At 45.7% G+C, this 21,480-nt stretch overlaps 1 protein-coding gene across 1 annotated transcript in view; it reads right to left on the bottom strand.

Annotated features, from left to right (window-relative positions):
* Positions 1–5,852: 5,852 nt before the first annotated feature.
* The window catches only part of PIK3R2 (phosphoinositide-3-kinase regulatory subunit 2), a 45,925-nt gene continuing 30,297 nt past the window's right edge, over positions 5,853–21,480 (bottom strand). Inside the window, exons 11-16 of the mRNA XM_081943480.1 lie at positions 20,427–20,552; positions 18,690–18,832; positions 17,170–17,346; positions 15,052–15,123; positions 10,694–10,864; positions 5,853–8,346 (exon numbers count right to left, since the gene is read on the bottom strand). Coding sequence (XP_081799606.1) covers positions 8,154–8,346; positions 10,694–10,864; positions 15,052–15,123; positions 17,170–17,346; positions 18,690–18,832; positions 20,427–20,552 — 882 coding nt within the window. The 3' untranslated portion in view covers positions 5,853–8,153. The remainder of the gene's footprint in view (positions 8,347–10,693; positions 10,865–15,051; positions 15,124–17,169; positions 17,347–18,689; positions 18,833–20,426; positions 20,553–21,480) is intronic.

The following is a 21,480-nucleotide window of genomic DNA, read 5'->3' as shown; positions in this document are numbered from 1 at the left end:
TTTGTGTGCCTTGTTTATAATTATTTTTTTAATTGTGTCTATTTTATTATTTTTAAATTAAGTGAGAAACAGAGTCACTTTTATTAGAGAGGTACAGCTATATAACTATTACAAATGATATATAAATAAAGATGGAGCTTTGTTCATATGGTCCCATCCAACATCTTGGCTTTGGCACAGAAGTACAGATCGCCTTTGACTTACATCCATCTGTTCAGTCGCCATTTGAAGTTACAGCAGTGACTTATGACCATTTTTCACACAACTCTGGAAGCATCCCCATGGTCACGTGATAAAATTTGGGAGCTTGGCAACTGGCATGTATTTATGACAACCGCATTGTCCTGGGGTCATGCGATTGCCAGCCATTTGTGAACTTTCCAGATGGTTTCCAACAAGCGAAGTCAATATAGGCAATCCTCGACTTACGACCACAATTGAGCCCAAAATGTATGTTTCTATGAGATATTTGTTGAGAGTTTTGCTCCATTTTACAACCTTTCCTGCCACAGTTGTTAAGTGAATCACTGCAGTTGTTAAGTTAGTAGCACGGTTGTTAAGTGAATCTGGCTTCCCACACTTACAAGAGACAGGCGATATATTTTGTTTACGGTATAAGTCGGGGCAAGTGAGCATTTTGGTGACTAGGACCAAGTTCATTTTTTTAAAAATGTTCTGATTTTGTATGCCACAGGAGACATCATGCCAACTATTTGTTTTGTGAAGAGGTAGCTTTTTTTTGCAGCTGGTTGGAGGATGAGAAGAAAGGTTGCAGGAACTGGGTATGTCTAGCTTAAGAGAAAGAAGGTCCTGAAGAGACATGATAGCATTGTTCCAATATCTCAGGGGTTGCCACAAAGAAGAGGGAGTCAAGCGATTCTCCAAAGCACCTGAGGGTAGAACAAGAAGCAATGGGTGGAAACTAATCAAGGAGAGAAGCAACTTAGAACTGAGGAGAAACTTCCTGACAGAACAATTAATCAGAATTTGCCTCCAGAAGTTGTGAATGCCCCAACACTGGAAGTCTTTAAGAAGATGTTGGATAGCCATCTGTCTGAAACGGTATAGGGTTTCCTGCCTAGGCAAGGGGTTGGACTAGAAGGCCTCCAAGGTCCCTTCCAACTCTGCTATTGTATTGTATTGTATTGTATTGAATATTGTGTCACCAAAAATCAGTGTTGTTGCTACCAAGTTGAGGAGCATGGCAACTTTAAGGCTTACTGGCTGGGGAATTCCGGGAGTGGAAGTCCACATGACTTAAAGTTGCCAAGAATGAGAAACACTGACTAGAAAAAGTTCTGGAGACCACAAAAACCTGGTGTTTAGATACTGGCATGATCGTCACCAAATAGCAGAAGAAGGACAAAAGAAAGGCCCAGCAAGAACGCTGCAAAAATTGCAGCAACTGCAATTTGGGAAATGGCCAAAAAAACACAAAAGCAAAAAGTAAATCAGTAGCTAATCTTATGATAAGGTGGCAGCCGGGGGCATTATTTTGAAATGAAGCAAATAATCTGAAGCAAAGACTGCTATGAGACCATTAGCCAAAGAACAGCTAAGGGCAAATTCCACAAATGGCCGGATTGAGAGCGAAGCAAAATTGTCACATACACCTAAACGGTCTCTCCTCTCCCTTCCCCTCCCCTCCCCTAAGGCCTATTCAAGGTTCACTGATGGAAGTTAAAGATGTCCAGAGCATAATGACCTCTGCAGAAAAGTTACACAACTGACCATTTACCTCAAGCTCTTAACCCTCATCATGCTTTTTATAGGTAGCGTTCAACTTACAAGTTCGTCTAGTGCAGGGGTGTCCAAACTTGGGAACTTTAAGACTTATGGACTTCAACTCCCAGAATTCCCCACTGGCTGGGGAATTCTGGGAGTTGAAGTCCACAAGTCTTAAAGTTCCCAAGTTTGGACACCTCTGGTCTAGTGACTGTTTGAGGTTACAATGTAACTGAAAAAGTGATTTGTGATTGTTTTTCACACTTGACAACTATCCCTATGGTCACATAATCAAAAATTCAGATGCTTGGCACCAAAAGGCAGGACGAGAAACAATGGATAGAAACTAACCAAGGAGAGAAGCAACCTGGAATCAAGGAGAAACTTCCTAACAATTAAGAAGAATTAATCAAGTGAGAAGAATTAATCAAGTGAGAAGAATTAACCAGTGGACTAGCTTGTCTTCAGATGTGGTGGGTGCTTCAACACTGGAGGTCTTTAAGAAGAGACTGGACAGTCACTGTGTGAAATGCTATATGGCAGGGGTGTCCAAACTTGGCAACTTTAAGACTTGTGGACTTCAACTCCCAGCTGGCTGGGGAATTCTGGGAGTTGAAGTCCACAAGTCTTAAAGTTGCCAAGTTTGGACACCCTTGCTATACGGTCACCTGCTTGAGCAGGGGGTTTGACTAGATGACTTCAAAGGTCACTTCCAACTCTATTCTGACTGATTGACTCAAATTTTATGACGGTTGCTGTGTCCTGGGATCATGCTCACCTTTTATGAACGTCTGACATGCAACGTCAACAGGGCAGCCCGATTCACTGAACAGATATGCTAGTAATTTAACAACTGCGGTAATTCACTTAACTAGGATAAGAAACGTAAAAATGAGACAAAACTCACTTAACAAGCGTCTCACATACATTTTGGGCTCAGTTATGGTTGCAAGTGAAGGACTACCTGTATTTATTTATTCTATCCATATACTGTATCACATTTCTGACTGTCCCCTCACACAAAGCAATTCTTAACCACCTGCAACAGTTGAATAAAACAGCAAATACATAAAGTCATTTTAAAAGGATAGAAATTAAAATATTATATATACCGTATTTTTCGGAGTACAAGACACACCTTTCCCCCCAAAAAAGAGGGTGAAAATCTGGCTACGTCTTATACACTGAATACAGCATTTTTGGCCTCCCGAAACCCCGCCCCCTTCACAAAAATGGACCTGCAGAGGCTTTGGGAGAACTGCAAAGTGCTCAGTTTTTTGCTCATTTTTGCCCTCCCCTCCCCGGCCCCCAGGAGCACACTACAAGTCTCCTAAAGGCTGTACATGTCCTTTTTGTGGCAAAAAATGGGCCCATTTTCCCCCAAAACTAGCCATTTTTTGCTCGTTTTTGCCCCTGTCCTCCAGGCCTAGGAGCACTTTGCAGGCCTCTCAAACTCTCTGCATGCCCTGTTTTTCACAAAAAATGAGGCGTGCAGAGGGTTTGGGATGTCTGCAGAGTGCAAAAACTTTTTTAAAAATTTACCTCTCCAAAATCTTGGTGCGTCTTATACTCTGAAAAATACGGTATATATAATATTCTTATTTTAATTTTTATACACACACACACACACACACACACACACACAAAGATTCCACAGAAAAAGCAAAAATATCAATCACAGTGTTCTAAGAATGTCTCTGGTTCATAGAGAACTCTCAGGCCTGATGATATAACCGGGTCTCGAGGGACTGAAACAATGGCAGGGAAGGAGAGATTCAGGGGGGAGTATGCTCCATAAGGAGGGTGCCACAGCAGAGAAGGCCCAACTCCTGGGACCCAGCAAATTCCCTATCTGATGGATCATGGAACCCATAATGTGCCTTCTAATGGGACAGGCTGATGTAATTGGGGATAGGGGATCCCTCAGATAAATGTCCCCAGCCTTGAAGGACTTTAAAGGGTCAGAAATAGCACTTTGGACCCAGAAGCAGCCACAGCAGGTCATAAAGCAGAAAATATATAACTGCTTGCACCCCTGCATTCTGCACTAGTTGAAGCTTCCAGATACTCTTCAAGGGAAGCACCACATAGAGCATATTACAGTAGTCCAATATCGAAATGACCATGGCGTGATGGTGAACCTATGGCACGCGGAGCCATATTTTCTGGCACGGCAGCCATCAACTCCTGCATGCCAGCCAGCTGATTTTCGGCCTTACGGAGTGCGGGGGATGCCATTTTCACCCTTCCCAGGCTTCAGGAAAACTTCCGGAGACTAAAAAACGGGCCAACTGGAAGTTTGGAGATCCGTTTCCAGCTTCCGGAGGGCCTCTGAGGGCCTGGAGGAGGCCATTTTCGCCTTCCCCAGGCTTCAGGAAAGCCTCCAGAACCAGGGGAGGGTTCGTGCGTGCATGCACCGGGGGTGTGTGTCGCATGTGAATGCCAGGTGAGCAGGGAGGATTATTGCATGCGCGATAGCGCGCCTGTGGACAATTTTGGCACACCATAAGAAAAAGGTTCGCCATCACTGGACTAGGTCATGAATGACGTAACGGAGTCTCCTTCCGTGTAATTTCCCACAGACAGTAGGACCGTTGAATAAAGCAGCAAATAAATTAAGAAAAGTCTGGCTGAGCACCACTAGGACGCCCAGTTGGAGGCATAGAAGCATCCCCCGGCAAGAGGAACAAATTCTGGCCTAGCAGCTTGCTTTAGCCTAACCCAATAGGGCTCCTGGCGATAGCAGAGACTGATCGACTGGCGCATGCCACCAACTTCCGGGAAGCCTTCTCCCTTGAGAATGGGAGGGCACTGCTTCTCAGGCAGCATTGGGATCTTCAGGCAGTGACAATGGGGAGCTGAGGCAAAGCAAGATTTAGCCAGGGAAACAGGGATCAGAAGGTGGCACTGCCTGAGCAAATGGGGAACAAGATGGCCGAGGAAGGCCGCGTCAGGCTTCTCACCTGTAAGGGTCGTTCTGCCAGCTCAGGAAGCGGGAGATCTTTCTGTTAGGAGAGGATTGCACCAGGCATGTGGGGGTGGGTGGGGGAGGGAAGCATATTTGGGGTAGGTTTTGGGAGTAGGCTTCCTAAATTATCCTATAAAACCCTAACCCTATACAGCAGAGGAGGTTCCGGCTGCCATTACTACCAATTCGGTAGTAAAAAAACATTTGTGCCCGTGCGAGCGAAGCAAGGACACATGCCAGGCATGCGCACGTTAAAAAAATGAATGAAAATTACATTTTTCAAATGAAGATTGTTCTGCGCATGTGCAGATTGCTGCCTATTTGGCCGAACTGGACCGAATAGGTAGGAACTCACCTCTGCTAGAGCCACGGTGGCGCATTGGCTAATGTGCAGTCCTGCAGGCTACTTCTGCTGATCACCGGCTGCCAGCAGTTTGGCAGATCGAATCTCACCAGGCTCAAGGTTGACTCAGCCTTCCATCCTCCTAAGGTCGGTAAAATGAGGACCCAGATTGTTGGGGGCAATGGGCTGACTCTGTAAAACCGCTTAGAGGGGGCTGCAAAGCACCGTGAAGCCGTATATAAGTCTAAGTGCTATTGCTATAAATCAAGGGTGGGCAACTATGAGAACTTCTATGACCCGTGGACTTCCAACTGCCAGAATTCATAGTTGGCCACTTTATAAATTGTCATGACAAAATAATAACAGTATGTACTACCAAACCGGAAAAGAAAACTAAATATTGGAATATTAGCTGCTGAAAAAGTTGCCAGCCAAGAGGGCCACCATGAAACCCTTTTAAGTTCAAGGAATAAAATTGCATTTAATGCTGTAGTTTGAGAACTTTGTTTTTAACTTTTGTATCAAGCTATGAAAAGACACCAGTGAGGGGTTGGTACTTGTTATGGTTTGAGAACCCTGACTTATGTGCAGAGACATCATTTTTCACTTCTTCTTTCGACAAAAAGCATCAGGCTACCCACTTCCTTCTCAGGAAAAAACCTTCTTTAAAAATTGCTCTGTCTTGGTCTTGCTTGACAGGACAACTTCCACCCTCCAACTCTCTGCTTTTTTAAAAAAAAAATACCTTGAATTATTTTTTTTCCATTTCAAGAATCAAACATGTGAGGAGCAAAGCGAGAAACATAAGCATGCGCATTTTTGCGTTAACACATTTCATTTTATTATTATTATTATTATTTTTATGTTGAAGTACCGTACAAAACTTTTCATTTTCTTTTTTATCTTACAGTAACAAATTCTGACGCAAATACTGGAGCTTACGACGACGTAATAAACATTTCTTTCCTTTTTTTTTAAAGTGAAGGAGCCTGGAAAGTATGGCTGGAATGATGTGAGGAAGGGAAATAAAGAGAAGTGGTTGGTATTATTGCATATATCTAGGATGAGACCACACACACACACACGAAAACAAAAAAAAAAGGAAAACTTTTGCTGCTGGAATCCATTCATTCAAGATTGCCCTTTTTCTGCACGGGAGGAGCACACAGATCCAGAGGGGCATATGGCCGTGAACCAAGAAAAAGCCCTCCTCCTTGCTAACTGGAAAAGAACGATGAAAATTAAAAAAATAATCATAATTCCATCCCTTAATGGAGGTCAGCAATGGCATCAAACTGGAGCTTTGATAGGAAGACAAAAGAGAAAAAAAAATGCAGGCTCGGACCAGAGACCGTTGGTTGCCTGTGCGCCCGCATGACACAAAAATCACAAGGGTTTGTGTGCGATATGGGTGGTACCGACCAAATGGCTTTAGAGCAGCTCTTGGAAATGGAAGCCAGCCCTACATAAAGCAGGCCAGGTAGATACAGGTGGACGAGAGAAGCTGCGGGTGAGAATTACCGAGAACTTCCTGCCTCCCTTTCCTTTTGAGCAAAAGTTTGGAAATGAGGTTATGGCTTTTATGCCAAAGAGCATGCAGTCAAGCCGCCAATCTCCAGGTTCATCCAGAAATGTAGTACAGCTACAGCTACAGCCCTGAGAGGCAGGACTGGCTGGGATGCCAAAGCGGAGCCCTATCAGAAGGGATGTCACACCTGGTCTCGCGGGAAGGCTGGGGATCTCCAGCACGGCTTGCTAGCCACAGCATGAGGGTTCAGAGAAAAGGCAGGCTCCGTCTGCATCCTGGTTAAACGGAGCCATGGGGGGGGGGGGGGGGGAAAGGCTGAAGTTGTGAGGGCATTTGAATGGGCATCATTCCCTCCCTCCTTCCCTCCCCCCCTCCCCACCGCCCATTCAGCAGCAGGTAAAGTGCTTGGAAAGCAAGGCAGATTGAAAGAGTGGGGAGAAGCTTCCAAAAACCACGATCATGGAGTTTTCTTTTCCGCTCTCCACTTTTGCATATTTAAGAACAGAAGCAGCTGCATAGGAAGCTAAAAACGGATCACTGTCATATCACTCTACACCGGGGAAGGAAAAGAAAGCCGGCACGGGGGGGAAGAGAGCCACTGCAAAGTAGGCTGAGTTTTGCCAGCTGAAGGCCAACATAGATGGATGCAAGGCAGCGGTGTAATCCTCTGAAGTCTGCTACCGGTTTGGCGAGTCTGCTACCGAGGCGCACCCACGCAGCGCTAAAAGAGGGACATTTTGAAGCCTTACGAGTCTGCAAAGTTAAGTAGAACAGCGAGGGGGAGGAATCAGCTGTGCCAACTGATTTAGATTAGCTAGAAAGCAGGAAATCTGATGATTCCGGCTAATATAAATCGTGCGTCACAGCTGATCGTCCCCCAGCTGATTGTCGGAAATACCAGTTTGCCTGAAGTGGTAGCATTTGTTACTACCGGTTCAGGTGAATTGGTCAGAACCGGTAGCATTTCACCCCTGACGCAGGGCCTGAGGGGTTCTTAAACCATTGCATCCGGCCCTTCCCAGGCAAATCCAGGAGGGAGAAAACGAGGAAAGGAAATAATGGTCTCTCCCCGAATTCTTAGGGTTTGCCATCCTGCAGAAGCAAACCCCCCCCCTGAAGAATAGCTTCTCTGTTGAGATCGTGCCCAGCAGTATAAGGTAGGATCCCTAGCACCAAAAAAAGCCACTAGGAGAAAATGAAGGAGGAATTAAAAATGCACCAACGAATGTAAAAAGAAGTTAGCCTAGAACAGTGATTTTCAACCTTGACCACTTTAAGTTGCACGGACTTCAATTCCCAGAATTCTCCAGCCAGCGTGCTGAGCCGAAGTCCAAGTATGTTAACATTGTCAAGGTTGAAAAAAACAATCAAGCTTAGAGAAAGGAGGGTAGGCAGGAAAAGGAAGTAGAAGAGGAGAGCCACCGATGGAAAGCAAGAACGATAGGCAGAGTTAACGGTGAACACAAGAAGGAAATCGGGGAGGGGAGGGGGGGCGCTATTTGATCCCATGGGGAAGTCAAGGAAAGGCAGGCCATTCATCGGAGGTTCTGGATGGGAAGGAAGTGGGAAGTGGGAGGGGAGGGGAGCGTTCATCTCGGAGGAGGCTGGGAGAGGATCGGGTGTGCCAGCGTGACATTGAGGGAGTCATTGTGCTGCACAAGGGAGGTGTGCTTGTAGTGCAAAACCAACTCCTTAAGCGAGGCGTAGAGGTTGTAAGGTTCTGCAAAGCCGTAGCCGGTTGCTGTCTTGTAAATCACGCAGTGCTTCGTGTCTCCATCCACCCTGCAAGAACAAGAAATTGAGAACTTAATTAACAATTAACCCTTGGTGTCTTTCAACATTGTTCAAGAAAGACAAAGAACCACATAAAGATAACAAGGGACAACTGGGAATGGGATGAGGAGCACATCCACAGAGAAAGTGGATGTTATTCAAGATGAAGCATTTAGAATAATATTGAACATTTCTTGGAAGAACAGGTACTGTATTTTTCAGAGTATAAGACACGCGAAGATTTTGAAGAGGTAAATTTTTTTAAAAAAGGTTTTTGCACTCTGCAGACCTCCCAAACCCTCTGCACGCCTCGTTTTTTTGTGAAAAACGGGGCATGCAGAGAGTTTGAGAGGGCTGCAAAGTGTTCCTAAAGGCGTGGGAGGGGGGAAACGAGCAAAAAACAGCAAGTTTTCATGAAAACGGGCCCGTTTTTGCCAAAAAAGGGCATGCATAGCCTTTAGAAGGCTTGTGGAGGGCTCCTGGGGGCTGGGGGGCAAAAATGAGCTTTAAAAAGTTCATTGTTCGCTCATTTTTGTCCTCCCCAGCCCCCAGGAGCACATTGCAGGCCTCCCAAACCCTCTGCACAGCCATTTTTGTGACGGGGACGGGGTTTTGGGAGGCCAAAAATGCTGTATTCAGTGTATAAGGTGCGCCCAGATTTTCAGCCTCTTTTTTTGGGAAAAAAGGTGTGTCTTATACTCCGAAAAATACTGTAATCCTCAGTTAACTATCATAATCAGGCCTGGGAACTCTTGTCGCTAAGCAACTCTGGTATAAAGTCAAAAATCATGTAACCGCCCTGATTTATGATGGCAATTCCGTTTGTTAAGTTTGAAGTTATGTGACTGCAACTTGCGGCCAGCTTCCGTAGCGGTTCTGCTTGTTGAAAGTCAGCAGTGAAAGTCGCAAATGGCAATCACATGATTATGGGTTACATCTGAAATTCAGTCATGTGACTGCTGGGATGCTGGGATGGCTGGTACCTCGAGGGCCGGCCATAAGCTTTCTCATTCAGTACCATCATAACTTCAAATGGTTGCTGAACAAGCAGCTGCTAAGCAAGGACCATCTGCTTTTATTAAAGTAAAAGAAAAAAAAAGGCAAATATTGCATCTACAGAAAATTCAGGCCATAATTGGAGAAGCTTTTTGTACCAGGTCCCCAACCTTTCTGGTGGGAGAGAGGGGATGGCTGTGCACACACCTGCATTTGCATAAATGTAGCTTCACACACAAGCATGCTTGCCCACTGCTAATGCAAGTGGAGCTGCATGCGCAAACATGCTCACCCACCACTTGTGCAGCTCGGCTCCAAATGAGCCACAGCCCGATATAGGGCTACGCCCTGCGGGTTGGGGATCCTTGTACTAGGTGATAGAGAACAGACACAATGTCTTTTCTAAGTCACAAATGTTTTTCATAGGCATGTTTTGTTTTTATCCTTGTTAAGCGTTGGAATTATTTGATTAAGATTGGCGGCCGTATAGTTTTGCCAAATAAATAAATAAATCCATCGCAGACGGTGTATGCTCCTAGCAATTTCTGAAAGCGTTTATCAATGGTTCCCAAAGTGGGTCCCACACCCCACAGAGGGGCAATTTGATTTTTAATGGGGCCAATTTGAGCCTTGTTTAAACCAAGTTAGTGGCCTTTTAGGCTTCCTCCGCATGAGTAGAGTTCACTTTTTAAATAAAGTAAGAATTATATGCTATGATTTTAGAGATGCTTAGGTGGGGCATGGCCAAAAAAACGTTGGGAACCACTGGTTTACCATGAAAAATAACGAATGTTTCTAGATGTTACAAAGAAGAGCATCTTGGAAGAGGCATCCTGTGCCGTGTGAGATAAAACAACTTTTAGAGAATATTGACTACCGTATTTTTTACTCCATAAGATGCTCCTGACTATAAGATGCACTTAGAGAAAGAAAATAAGAAAAAAAAATCTGCCTCTGCCTCCCAGCGCCTATCCGGTATTCATATGTCTAGTGTCCTTGCAGCAAACAGCCTGCCCACTCCACGTCTGCTGCCTCCGCAGGGGAACGCTGGAGCCTTCACCTCCAACAGCTGATCGACAGTTGGATCAACTTTGCAGAATACCGCCGATCAGCTGTTCCAGGCGGCGGGAATCATTGCCGCTGTTGGCTGTCGCCCATATTCACTCCGTAAGACGCACAGACATTTCTACCCACTTTTGGAAGGAAAAAAAGTGTCTCTTGTGAAGCAAAAAATACGGTACATCATATCAAGTTTCACCACAACACAGGCAGCAACTGATTCAGGTCAGACAATCAAGCAAGTCAAGTAAAATTAACGAAGCTTGGTTTTTAAATGAATGGGGAAAAAAAGACGACTCACACCACAGAGCAAGCGTAGCACCCGCGCTGGCTGCTCTCCCGAATAAGAAAAGTTCCATCGCGCTTGCCTATCAGCATTTCCTCTGCCTGGGTGCGGTTGATCTTGCCTACATACCATGTCCGCTCATCGTGATGGGGCAGCTCTTCCTCATCCTCCATCATGGAATATTGGCTGCAAGGTGGAACTAATGGTGAGAACACAAAGGGAAGGCCTGGCCAGTTCCCCCCAAAAGCAGTTCCACAGAAGACTGACCTCCAAGGGCACTGCCGCTACCCACAGAGAACCCCACAGCCTTCTTGCCAGAGTCCTGAACCATGGGCATAATCCTCCACCTTGATTTGTCTTAAGATATGTCCTATGGTGGATCCCAAGTATCTTAAATACCCCATTAAGATTCTTCCTATAGAGACCCATAGTGGCACAGTGGTTAGAATGCAGTACTGCGGGCAAACTTTGCCCCCAGTCCGGAGTTTGATCCTGATAGGGCTCAAGGTTGACTCAGCCTTCCATCCTTCCGAGGTCAGTAAATTGAGGGCCCAGATTGTTCGGGCAATATGCTGATTCTGTAAACTGCTAAGAGAGAGCTGTAATACTCTGTGAAGTGATATGTAAGTCTAAGTGCTATTGTTATTGCTGTCAGCATGGAAGTCTCAAAATGGCCTCAGTAGGCCAGCTGTGGGTATGTTACTTGGAACTCTGACAATTGCCTCCAAAATACCAATGACTACCCTCTATTCTCCACTTTCAACATGATGAGATATTACTAAAGAACATTCTGTCCTATTACCGCGTTCCCCCAAAAATAAGACACGGTCTTATTTTCTTTTGACCACCAAAAAAAGAGCTTGGTCTTATTATTTTTGAGGTGCAGGAGGCCCCATAACCTTGGCATGTGGCTCGCGGATCAGCCGATCCAGAGAGGGCCGGAAATTCTGTTTCTGGCACACTCTTGCCAGCCTTAGCGTCACTGGGCCTGCTGCTCTTTTTGCGGCTGCCACTAAGAGAAGGAGCGTGGTAGCTAGGGTTTGCGGGAGTGGCCTCCATGAGGCCATTCCGCGTGGATGGCTATTGCATGTGGGGCACATCCCCCCTCCCAAGAAATGACGGGGAGCGGCTGCGCATGTGCTTAAATGTTTTAGGAGAGGGCTTATTTTCAGGGAGGGCTTATTTTCGGGAGAGGGCTTATTTTAGTGCATGCGCTCAAAAGCCCGATTGGGATTATTATCCAGGGAGGTCTTATTTTTAGGGAAACAGGGTACAAAGTAGCAATTTCCTTCTTTAAGAGGGCAATAGATGTGGTGGAATTCCAGGCCTATGCAAAACAAAAAGATCTAGAAGTCAGAAGTCAGTCCAAGGTCAAATATTGATCCCTTTGCATTTTATGGTAAGCTTATTTAAAATCTTGGAAAGCTGGTATTTATCCTGGTGAACCGATGCACTGACTTGCAGTAGGACAGAGACAAAAGGCCAAGGCTGGTGGTAGAGCCCTTGCCCAATTTCTGTTATCTGATCCTTTTATTATTAATTCATGAAAATGAATTTTATAGTCCCATGTTCCAAAATAACTCCAAATGATGCCCAGCAATAACCAAAATGAAAGGGAAAAGCAATACCCAAATAATAAATTCATTAAAACCAACACCTCATTTAACGCTATTCATTTTTGCATTAAGGTCTGACAGCTGGATCATAAATAAAGACTCTCCTGAACAGCTTTGTTTTAATGGCTTTTCTGAACATCGGGGTGATGGGGCCATTCAGATTTCTGGTGGAAGATACTTCTAAACCCAGCACAGCAAAACAGAAATGTCTTGTTCCACCCCCACCCCCTTAATATCTCACAGGATAATAATAAATTAATAATAAATTTGAATTTATTAGCCGCTCCCTTTCCAGGCAGGACTCGGGGCGGCGTACAATGGGCATATAGAACATAGAAACATGTGTACAAACACATAAACATACAAAAATACAGAGACACACATGCACGGAGGAGGTAACCAATTACAACATTTAGACAGTTAAAATCCCCATTAAAATACCCCAATTATAAAAGACCCAATGTACAATTAAAATTTAAAATTTAAAAAGACAGTCAGGAGGAGTGAGAAAAATTACGGTTGAGCCAGGCCAGATAATTGAAAGAGGTGGGTCTTCAGCTGTACACGGAAGGAGCGGAGGTCGGAAGTAATCCTGATGTCACGGGGGAGGTCATTCCACAGGGCTGGGCCCATCACAGAGAAGGCTCTGCTCCTGGGTGTCGCCCCCCGACACTGTTTGGCGGACGGCACCCGGAGAAGTCCCTCTCTGTGTGAGCGAATTGGTCGCAGGGATGTGTGGGGCAGGATGAACCAGCAATCCCTTTCCAATTCTTTCCAATTCAAAAGAGTGGGATCCAGGATCCAGTTGAAGGAGACCGTCTTGCAGATATCCAGGTCTCAAGCCAGAGTATTGGGAAACTCGTCTAGCATCTGTTTGTATTCAAGGTTCTTGAGAAAGACCAATCTAGAGGCTTTCCCTCAGGGGTGAAATGCTCTGAAGTCTGCTGTCGGTTCATTTCGCTACCAGTTCACTTTGCATGCATGCGCACCAAACACATGCATGCGCACAACAGGCGTTACTGCTCAGCGCTTGAAAAGGAGGACTAAGAAGTCTTTTCTGAGTCTGCAAAGGTACGTAGAACAGCGAGGGGGGGGAGGAATAGCTGTGCCACACAATTTAGATTCACTAGAAAGCAGGATTTCCTGCTTTCTAGCTAATATAAATTGTGCGGCATAGCTGATTGTCACACAGCTGATCGTCGGACCTAGCAGACCACCCAAACCGGTTGTAAAAAACGCTACCGGTTTGGGTGGATTGGTAGTTCCAATGATCAGCTGTGCGACAATCAGCTGTGCCGCGCGATTTCTAAATGGTGTGGAACAGCTGACTGTCACATAGCTGATCGTCGGAACCAAACCGATAGCAAAAAAAATGCTACCGGTTCGCCTGATAGCATTTTTTTTACTACTGGTTTGGGCGAACCGGTCCAAACCGGTAGCATTTCACCCCTGCTTTCTGTTAGATATTAACTCTGTCTGCTATAGTTTCCAACAAGGTCCTCTGTTCAGGCGGGAACAGAGATTGAATCCTATTGGCTAAGAGGTCTGACAGCTCCCTATAAAAGGGCTGCTGTCAGACCAAGAAGTTGCTGGATTGTACAGACTTGTTCCACTACAATAAAGAGCTGTTGTTACGTTAAGCCTGTGTCTGCCTTCTCACTACCCGATCTAACACTTTCCATCCCCTACCAGTTGCTTGAAGCAGAAACAAAATCAGAGGAAGCACGCCTAAAGGTTAATAGCCACTTCTTCTGCCAGATCATCAAGCAACTCCAAGTCTCATTCCAAGGCATGGAGTCCCCCAGGGAGACTCTGTGAGAGGACAATCTGCCTCTCTAGGATCTCGGATGATGGTGCCCTCTCCCCTTAAGACCTCTCCCCAGCCAGCCCTGCTGCTTAGGAAAGAGCAACTAGAACAGCCCTGCAGCAAAGCAGCTGGATGTGGTACAATGGTGGTTGTGGTCCTTGTAGTGGGAGCAACTGGGAGGTGATGGGTTTTGCTATTCTGTATAGGAAACTGAGAGCAACTTGAAGTTAAGGAGAACAGTAATTCACTTCTGCCAGCAAGGAGCAGTAGTAGACCTGGGGAGAACATGATGACAAATTGAGACTACTATCCGAGGATCTGCTTGGTGTGTGGGTTAAAGACCTGGAAGGCTAGAGTGGGCCCTCTGGGGTATGGGAGCCACTGAACTGGTATAGACAAAAGGACCCTGCGTCAGTCTCCAGCTCAAACAATGAGGTTTTACGGAAAGGATTCTGCTTTGCCCATGGGAAACAATGCAAGCTTGCCCTTGCAGTGCAATGCAAGTAAGTGCTAACTACTTGGGCACCGTCGGATTTCCTCTTAGGACTGCCACACCTCATCCCATTCCTTGGTGTTGGGGTTGATGCTGGATCGAGATGCTGGGATGGTAGAAGTCCAAGAGGGGGTCCCTACCAACCCACCCAGCTAAATGTCTTGTAAACATTTCTTTCTATGTCGTAAGCACTTATCCAACTGGGTTGGCTTCAAGATATAGGAATTAAAGCTAGACCTCCTACAGGACAGATCAGGATGCGGAAGGTTATAAGAAGCTCAACTGAAGTCTCTGCCACGAAGATGCCTTTCCAATCCCCTACTAGCTGTCCATTTGTAACTGGACATACCAGCGTTTCAATCTGGAACCTTCTGAATGCAAAAAAGTGTCCTGTAGACATAAGAGACTTTGAGATGACAAGCCCTCTCAGAGCAAAAATAAGAATGGAGCCACTTACTCCTCAGTTTCACTCTTGATACCAAGCCATTCATTGATCTTCTTCTGACGAGTCCCCTTCTGGGTCAACCATCTGGAGGCATTAAAAAAAGGAACAAAAACTGCTCATTTTCAAACAGCATTTAAGGGACATGCACAAAAGCTGCTCTTCCAGGCTGCAGCCAAGCCTAGTAAATTAAAATGACAATTGTGACCACATCAAGAAGGCATTGGTGCATATTTATAAAATGGTAATTTATTTGCATTCCCCCAATGGGTTGGAAAAATTCTAAAGTTAAAAGAACAGCTTTGAAAAAAAATCATTAAATAGCTATTTTAAACTTAGCTGTCATGTTAATATAATGTTCTGTTAAAGATAAAGGTTCCTCTCGCACGTATGTGCTAGTCGTTCTCGGCTCTAGGGGGTGCTGCTCATCTCCATTTCTAAGCCAAAGGGTCAGCACTGTCCAAAGACGTCTTTGTGGTCATGTGGCTGGCACGACTAAACGCCAAAAGCGCACGGAACGCTGTTACCTTCCCACCAAATGTGGTCCCTATTTTTCCACTGGCATTTTTACATGCTTTTCAACTGCTAGTTTGGCAGAAGCTGGGACTAATAACGGGAGCTCACTCCGTTACGTGGTGCTAGGGATTCGAACCGCTGAACTGCCAACCAAATGTGGTCCCTATTTTTCCACTGGCATTTTTACATGCTTTTCAACTGCTAGTTTGGCAGAAGCTGGGACTAATAATGGGAGCTTCCTCCGTTACGTGGTGCTAGGGATTCGAACCGCTGAACTGCCAACCAAATGTGGTCCCTATTTTTCCACTGGCATTTTTACATGCTTTTCAATTGCTAGTTTGGCAGAAGCTGGGACTAATAACAGGAGCTCACTCCGTTACACGGTGCTAGGGATTCGAACCGCTGAACTGCCAACCTTTCTGATCGACAAGCTCAGTGTCCTAGCCACTGAGCCACCGCGTCCCCTAATGTTCTGTTAACCCTAACATTTTAGAAGCAGGTCATGCCCCTTTCAGATAAGCAAAGCCATTCATTGGATAGCTGTCATCAGCACTTTTCTTAGGCTTTTAACTATTTTACACACAGTAGCAATCAGGTTGCAAGCCTTGCAGGTCTGTACTTGCTTAAGCACTGAATTAGGTGAGCACTTGCATTTTGTGGACAGGCCACTGGGGGGCAGGATTACACTATCAGAAAGGCAGCTGGAAATCAAGGTAGCTCTTCATTTTGACCCTAATGGAACCCAGAATTTTCCATCATAGATTAGGAAGATCATACGGCAAGCCACCTACAAGACTGACCCCAATTTTATGACATTTTCTGCAGCAGTCATTAAGCAAATGCGGCCATTGTTAAGCAAACCCACTGCCTGCAATAGGCATCCCCCCTCAAATATGCTTCAAACGGCTGCAAAAGAGGGCCAGTTGTTCAGTGCCCAAAAGTGCCCATGACTCTGTATGTGTCCATTATAACTTTGGATCTGGGTCAACAAAGATGATTAGGGGACTGGAGACTAAAACATATGAAGAACGGTTGCAGGAACTGGGTATGTCTAGTTTAATAGAAAGAAGGACTAGGGGAGACATGATAGCATTATTCCAATATCTCAGGGGTTGCCACAAAGAAGAGGGAGTCAAACTATTCTCCAAGGCACCTGAGGGTAGAACAAGAAGCAATGGGTGGAAACTAATCAAGGAGAGAAGCAACTTAGAACTGAGGAGAAATTTCCTGACAGTTAGAACAATTAATCAGTGGAATAGCTTGCCTCCAGAGGTTGTGAATGCCCCAACACTGGAAGTCTTTAAGAAGAGATTGGATAACCATTTGTCTGAAATGGTATATGGTTTATTGCCTGAGCAGGGGGTTGGACTAGAAGACCTCCAAGCTCCCTTCCAATTCTGTTATTCTATTCTATTCTATTCTATTCTATTCTATTCTATTCTATTCTGCTCTACACTACACTACTCTACATTGTATTGCAACTTCGACTGGTCGCTAAGAGACCAGTTGTAAGATGAGTACTACCCGTATAGATATCCAACCCATTTGGTTAGGGAAGGCAGATTTTAAACCGCATTTATGCTTGTATTTCTCAGGATGGTTATGAAGAACACATACACTAGGTACTGGTCACGGAGTTTGCGCAGCTGCAACAAGTCAGGTTTAAGACTGTTCATGCGCTTGTCGATCTCCCGGTTTTCGGAGGCCTGCTGCTTGAGGTCCTGCTCCAGCTTCATCTTGCTGTCATGTATTTCGGTAATGCGAGACTTCAGCTTTTCTGAATTCATCATGATCCTAGGGGGAAAAAAAAGATAGGGACAGGCTGTTAGAGAAGCAAGAAAGGCTCAGAAGTTGCCTTAGCAGAGGCAGTTTGGTGAAGTGCTGGCCTAGAAACTAGGAGACTATGAGTTCCAGTCCTGCCTTAGGCATGAAAGTTGACTGGGTGACTTTGGGCCAATCACCAGGAGACTGAATTCTAGTCCCATCTTAGGGACTAGAAAGCTGACTGGTTCTAGTCTCGCTTTAGGAATGAAAGCCAGCTGGGTGACTCTGAGCAAGTCGCCCAGAGACTGTGAATTGTAGTCCTACCTTAGGCACGAAAGCTGGCTGTGTGACTATCAGCTAGTCACTCTTTGTCAGCCCAAACCCATATCATAGAGTTATTGTGGAAAACATAGGAGGAGGATTTAGATATGTTTGCCACCTTGAGTTACTTATAAAGTAATAAAGGTGGGGATAGAAAAATCTAATAAATAAGAGCTCTGTTAGGATGTGCGAGGGAATGTAATGAGGAGGTGGATCCCCAGCAGGAAGGAGTAGCAGGAGATCCCCAGCAGCTGCATTCCAAAGCAGGGGTCTCCAACCTTGGCGACGTTAAGACTTCAACTCCCAGAATTCCTCAGCCAGCTTTGCTTTGCTGGCCGAGGAACTCTGGGAGTTGAAGTCCATAAGTCTTAAAGTTGCCAAGGTTGGAGATCCCTGTTCCAGAGAAGAAACAATTCAGCCCAGATATTATTATGTGTGAGAGAAAGAGGGTGAGAATGGCCCCTGCTTAATGGTTCACAGAATATACAGTATTGTAGAAGCAGATAGTAGAGCCTTCAGTGTGGCAAGATTTTGCCTATAGGTGTGAAACAATAACGAGCACATCTTGGAAGAATTACGTGTCTTTTTTTGGGTTTGAGGTTCGGCAAGATGAGCACACAGTAAAAACGAGAAATTCTCCCCCCAAGTTTAGGCACAACCACATTGCCTTCTTGACAAGACTACAGAAGTGGTTTGTCTCAGCGTATAAATTTTTTCCCCCCAGTCTAACCTATAATGCTGTTTCCTGGTGCTTTCCCATCCGAATAGTCCTGCAGAGGTTTTTCAAATCAATAATGGTGGCCCACAATAAAAGCATTTTGAAAGGCCACAGAGCAGCACCAAGAATTGCCTGAAAATTCTAGCTTTTAACTTGCCAGCTGGGGAAAATTAAACACATAGGGATCAACCCTATCAGCTGTACTTCATTCATTTCAATTAACTGGAAATTGTTGTTTTTCCTGGGATCCGCCTTCTTCTCTGTTCTGTGAAATTCAGCCCGTGTAGGGGGAGGTGGTTTAGAAAGATGTAGTTTTATTCTGAAAGAGTCTCACCGCTGCACCTCCTTCTCATTCCCTTCCCTCCGGAAACGCTCCACGTAATCCCGGCTGCATTTCTCCTGCGTCTGGCACTGCTCTTCAAAGATCTTGATGGTTTCATTGAAGGCCTCGATGGCCGTCCGTTTCATTTGCAATTCCTGAGCAGGAGGGAGAAAGAGGACGATGAAGTCAAGAGGAAGTACTACGGAAACCCACCATGAATAGGTAGCAGGTACAGGTAAGTCCTGAATGACCATAACGGAGCCAACCCACCAAGTTGTAAATCACAATGGGTAAATTGACTGCTTTGATAAAAGAAACGAAAATCACGAGTACTTTTGTTTCTATTTGGAAACCACTTCTGGACTTTGTGCTTGAGGCGGAAAAAAAATTAAACTTCGATTTTGGGTTTTACTGACCTGTTGCTATAGAAATGGCTAGTTGATACTACTGTTCTGAACGAGGCTTCCCAAAAGCATGAAGCAAACTCCGTGTCCCGACAAAAACCCCTTTTATTAATTTCCTGTGAATTCTGCTCACTCACATCCAGCAAAGTCTTTCAAGGGAGGATTTACAGTCACAGGCCTTATCTGGCTTGGAGAGCTGATAGGCCAATATCTGTAAAACTTGGCAAGGAGTCTCAGAGAGTCATGAAAACTAATTGTCTCCTGCAAACTTCACTCCCCTTCCTCTCCTCTTTTATTTCCTCTGGGAGGGGCCATTCATCGTCCACCTGTGGCCTTATTCCAAAGTTGACCCGTTCTTTAGCTGTTCCCTTCGTCTGCACATCCAGATGAACAGGCTCCAGCTGTTCATCTGCCTCACTGATGTCTGACTCTGAAGGCAGCTGATAACCGGCATACGGCTCTGGCCCCCTCTCTGCCTCTGACACAGAGCCCTCATCAGAGCCCTCCCCAGACTCCAGGACTGGCCCATGTTCCTCCCCAACCTCCCCACTGTCTAAATCTGCTGCCAGCTCTGCTGGCCGCTGGTGGGCCACAACTCCTACTATGTAAAAGTATCAAGTTGAGGTTGGATGTTACTCCTTTTTCTACTGCACCAAAGCGAGTCGGAAATCAATGCCTTTTCTTTCCTTTTCCCTTCTTCTCTACACTCTTTTTTCTCTTCCCTTTCCCCCCTATTATTTACTTTTGTATTTTATATTATAAACTAATAAAGAGGATTGACACAGGGGGAAAACAAAAAGGAAACTGTGACAGTGGCAAGATTGATTTTTTTTCAGGGGCTGTTAAGCTAACGCTGCAGTTGCTAAGCCAACCCATGGGTTGCTATGGGTACAATTTTGCCCCAAACCAGAAGTGCACGTTTTCAGCAAAAGTGTTGTAAAACGTATTTTTACGTGACTGGGGGTTGCTGCAGATGATCATAAACGATGCCTGCCTGCTGAGTGCCTGAACTTGGGTCACCGTGACTGCAGGTGGCGGTGGGGCACTGTTGTAAGTGTGAATCGGGGTTGTAAGAACTCCGTAGTACCATGATGGCGAACCTATGGCATGCATGCAAGAGGTGTCATGCAGCGCCTTCTCTGTGGGTACGTGAGCCGTCGCTCCAGCTCAGCTCTGTTGCGCATGCGCGCCTCCCACCGGCCAGCTGGTCTTTGGGTCTCTGTCGTGCAAGCGCAGAGTGCATGCACAGAGCCCATGCGTGCATGAACCGGGTGGGTGCGGAGGCCCGTCTGTGCATTGTGTTGGGGGTTCAGGCACGCACGCGCTTTGGGCAGGCCATAAGTACCTGCGAGGTGCGTGTGTATTCCTCATACAGGAGGTCGTACTCGCGGCTCTTGTCCTGGTACTGCTGGTGATAGACTTTCAGCTGCTCCCCAACTGCCTCCACGCTGTCCTCCTTCACCACCTGGTCCTGCCAAAAAAGAGCAAAGGATTAAGAGAACGACCGTTACCATCAGAGGTGGCATTCAGCCGGTACTCTCCGGTTCGGGCAAACCGGTAGCGGCGACTGTGGGAGGCTCCTGATGCAATGTGTGAGCACTGCGCATGTGCAGAAGGAGGTGCGCACACTCACATTTGCGAACCAATAGGGAAGGTACCATATTTTTCGGACTATAAGACACACCAGTTTTTAAGATGCACCAAGATTTTGGGGAGGTAAGTAAGAAAAAAATGAAGAAAAAAAAAACAGGTGGAAAATGGGCCGTTTTTTGCAAAAATGGGGGTTTTTTTTGCCTTCCCCCAGCCCTGCTGAAGCCTGCAGAGTGCTTCTGGGGGCTGCGGGAAGGCAAAAACGCCTGTTTTTGCAAAAAACGACCCCTTTTACACAAAAATGGGATGCGGGGGAGGGGCTTCAGGAAGCCAAAAATGGCTATATTTGGTGTATAAGACGCACCAACATTTCCACGCTCTTTTAGGGGGGGGAAAGGTGCGTCTTATACTCTTGAAAAATACAGTAAGTGAATTCCACCCCTGGTTACCATCCCTGGAAATGATATGAGAGATGTTCCTATGGAGGATCCTCCCCCAAAGCAAGACACTCCAAAATACTTTTGCCAAGTTTCTCTCGAACGAAGGAAAGCCTCCTTAAGACAGTTAGCTTAACTGCTCTGGGAAAAGCAGAGTTGGCAACTTTCCGTAATGTAACCTTCCTGGGTTTTAAGACTCTTGGCTCCTCTTCAGTTCGGAGAAAGCCACTTTTCCCTTCTTTGTTCCAACAGTGAATTGCTTGCATATTCCTCCCTCCCGGTGTTCTTTTTGGTAAATTAGTGAGGCCAGCAGACCAATTCTTCCACTGATTAATTGAAGATTAATGCCTGGTTCACCCAAGACAGCCTTTT

The sequence above is a fragment of the Natrix helvetica genome (genome assembly GCF_964273705.1).
Source record: "Natrix helvetica genome assembly, chromosome: 1".
Classification (NCBI taxonomy): Eukaryota; Metazoa; Chordata; class Lepidosauria; order Squamata; family Natricidae; genus Natrix; species Natrix helvetica.
This window is presented reverse-complemented; position numbering and strand designations above follow the sequence as displayed.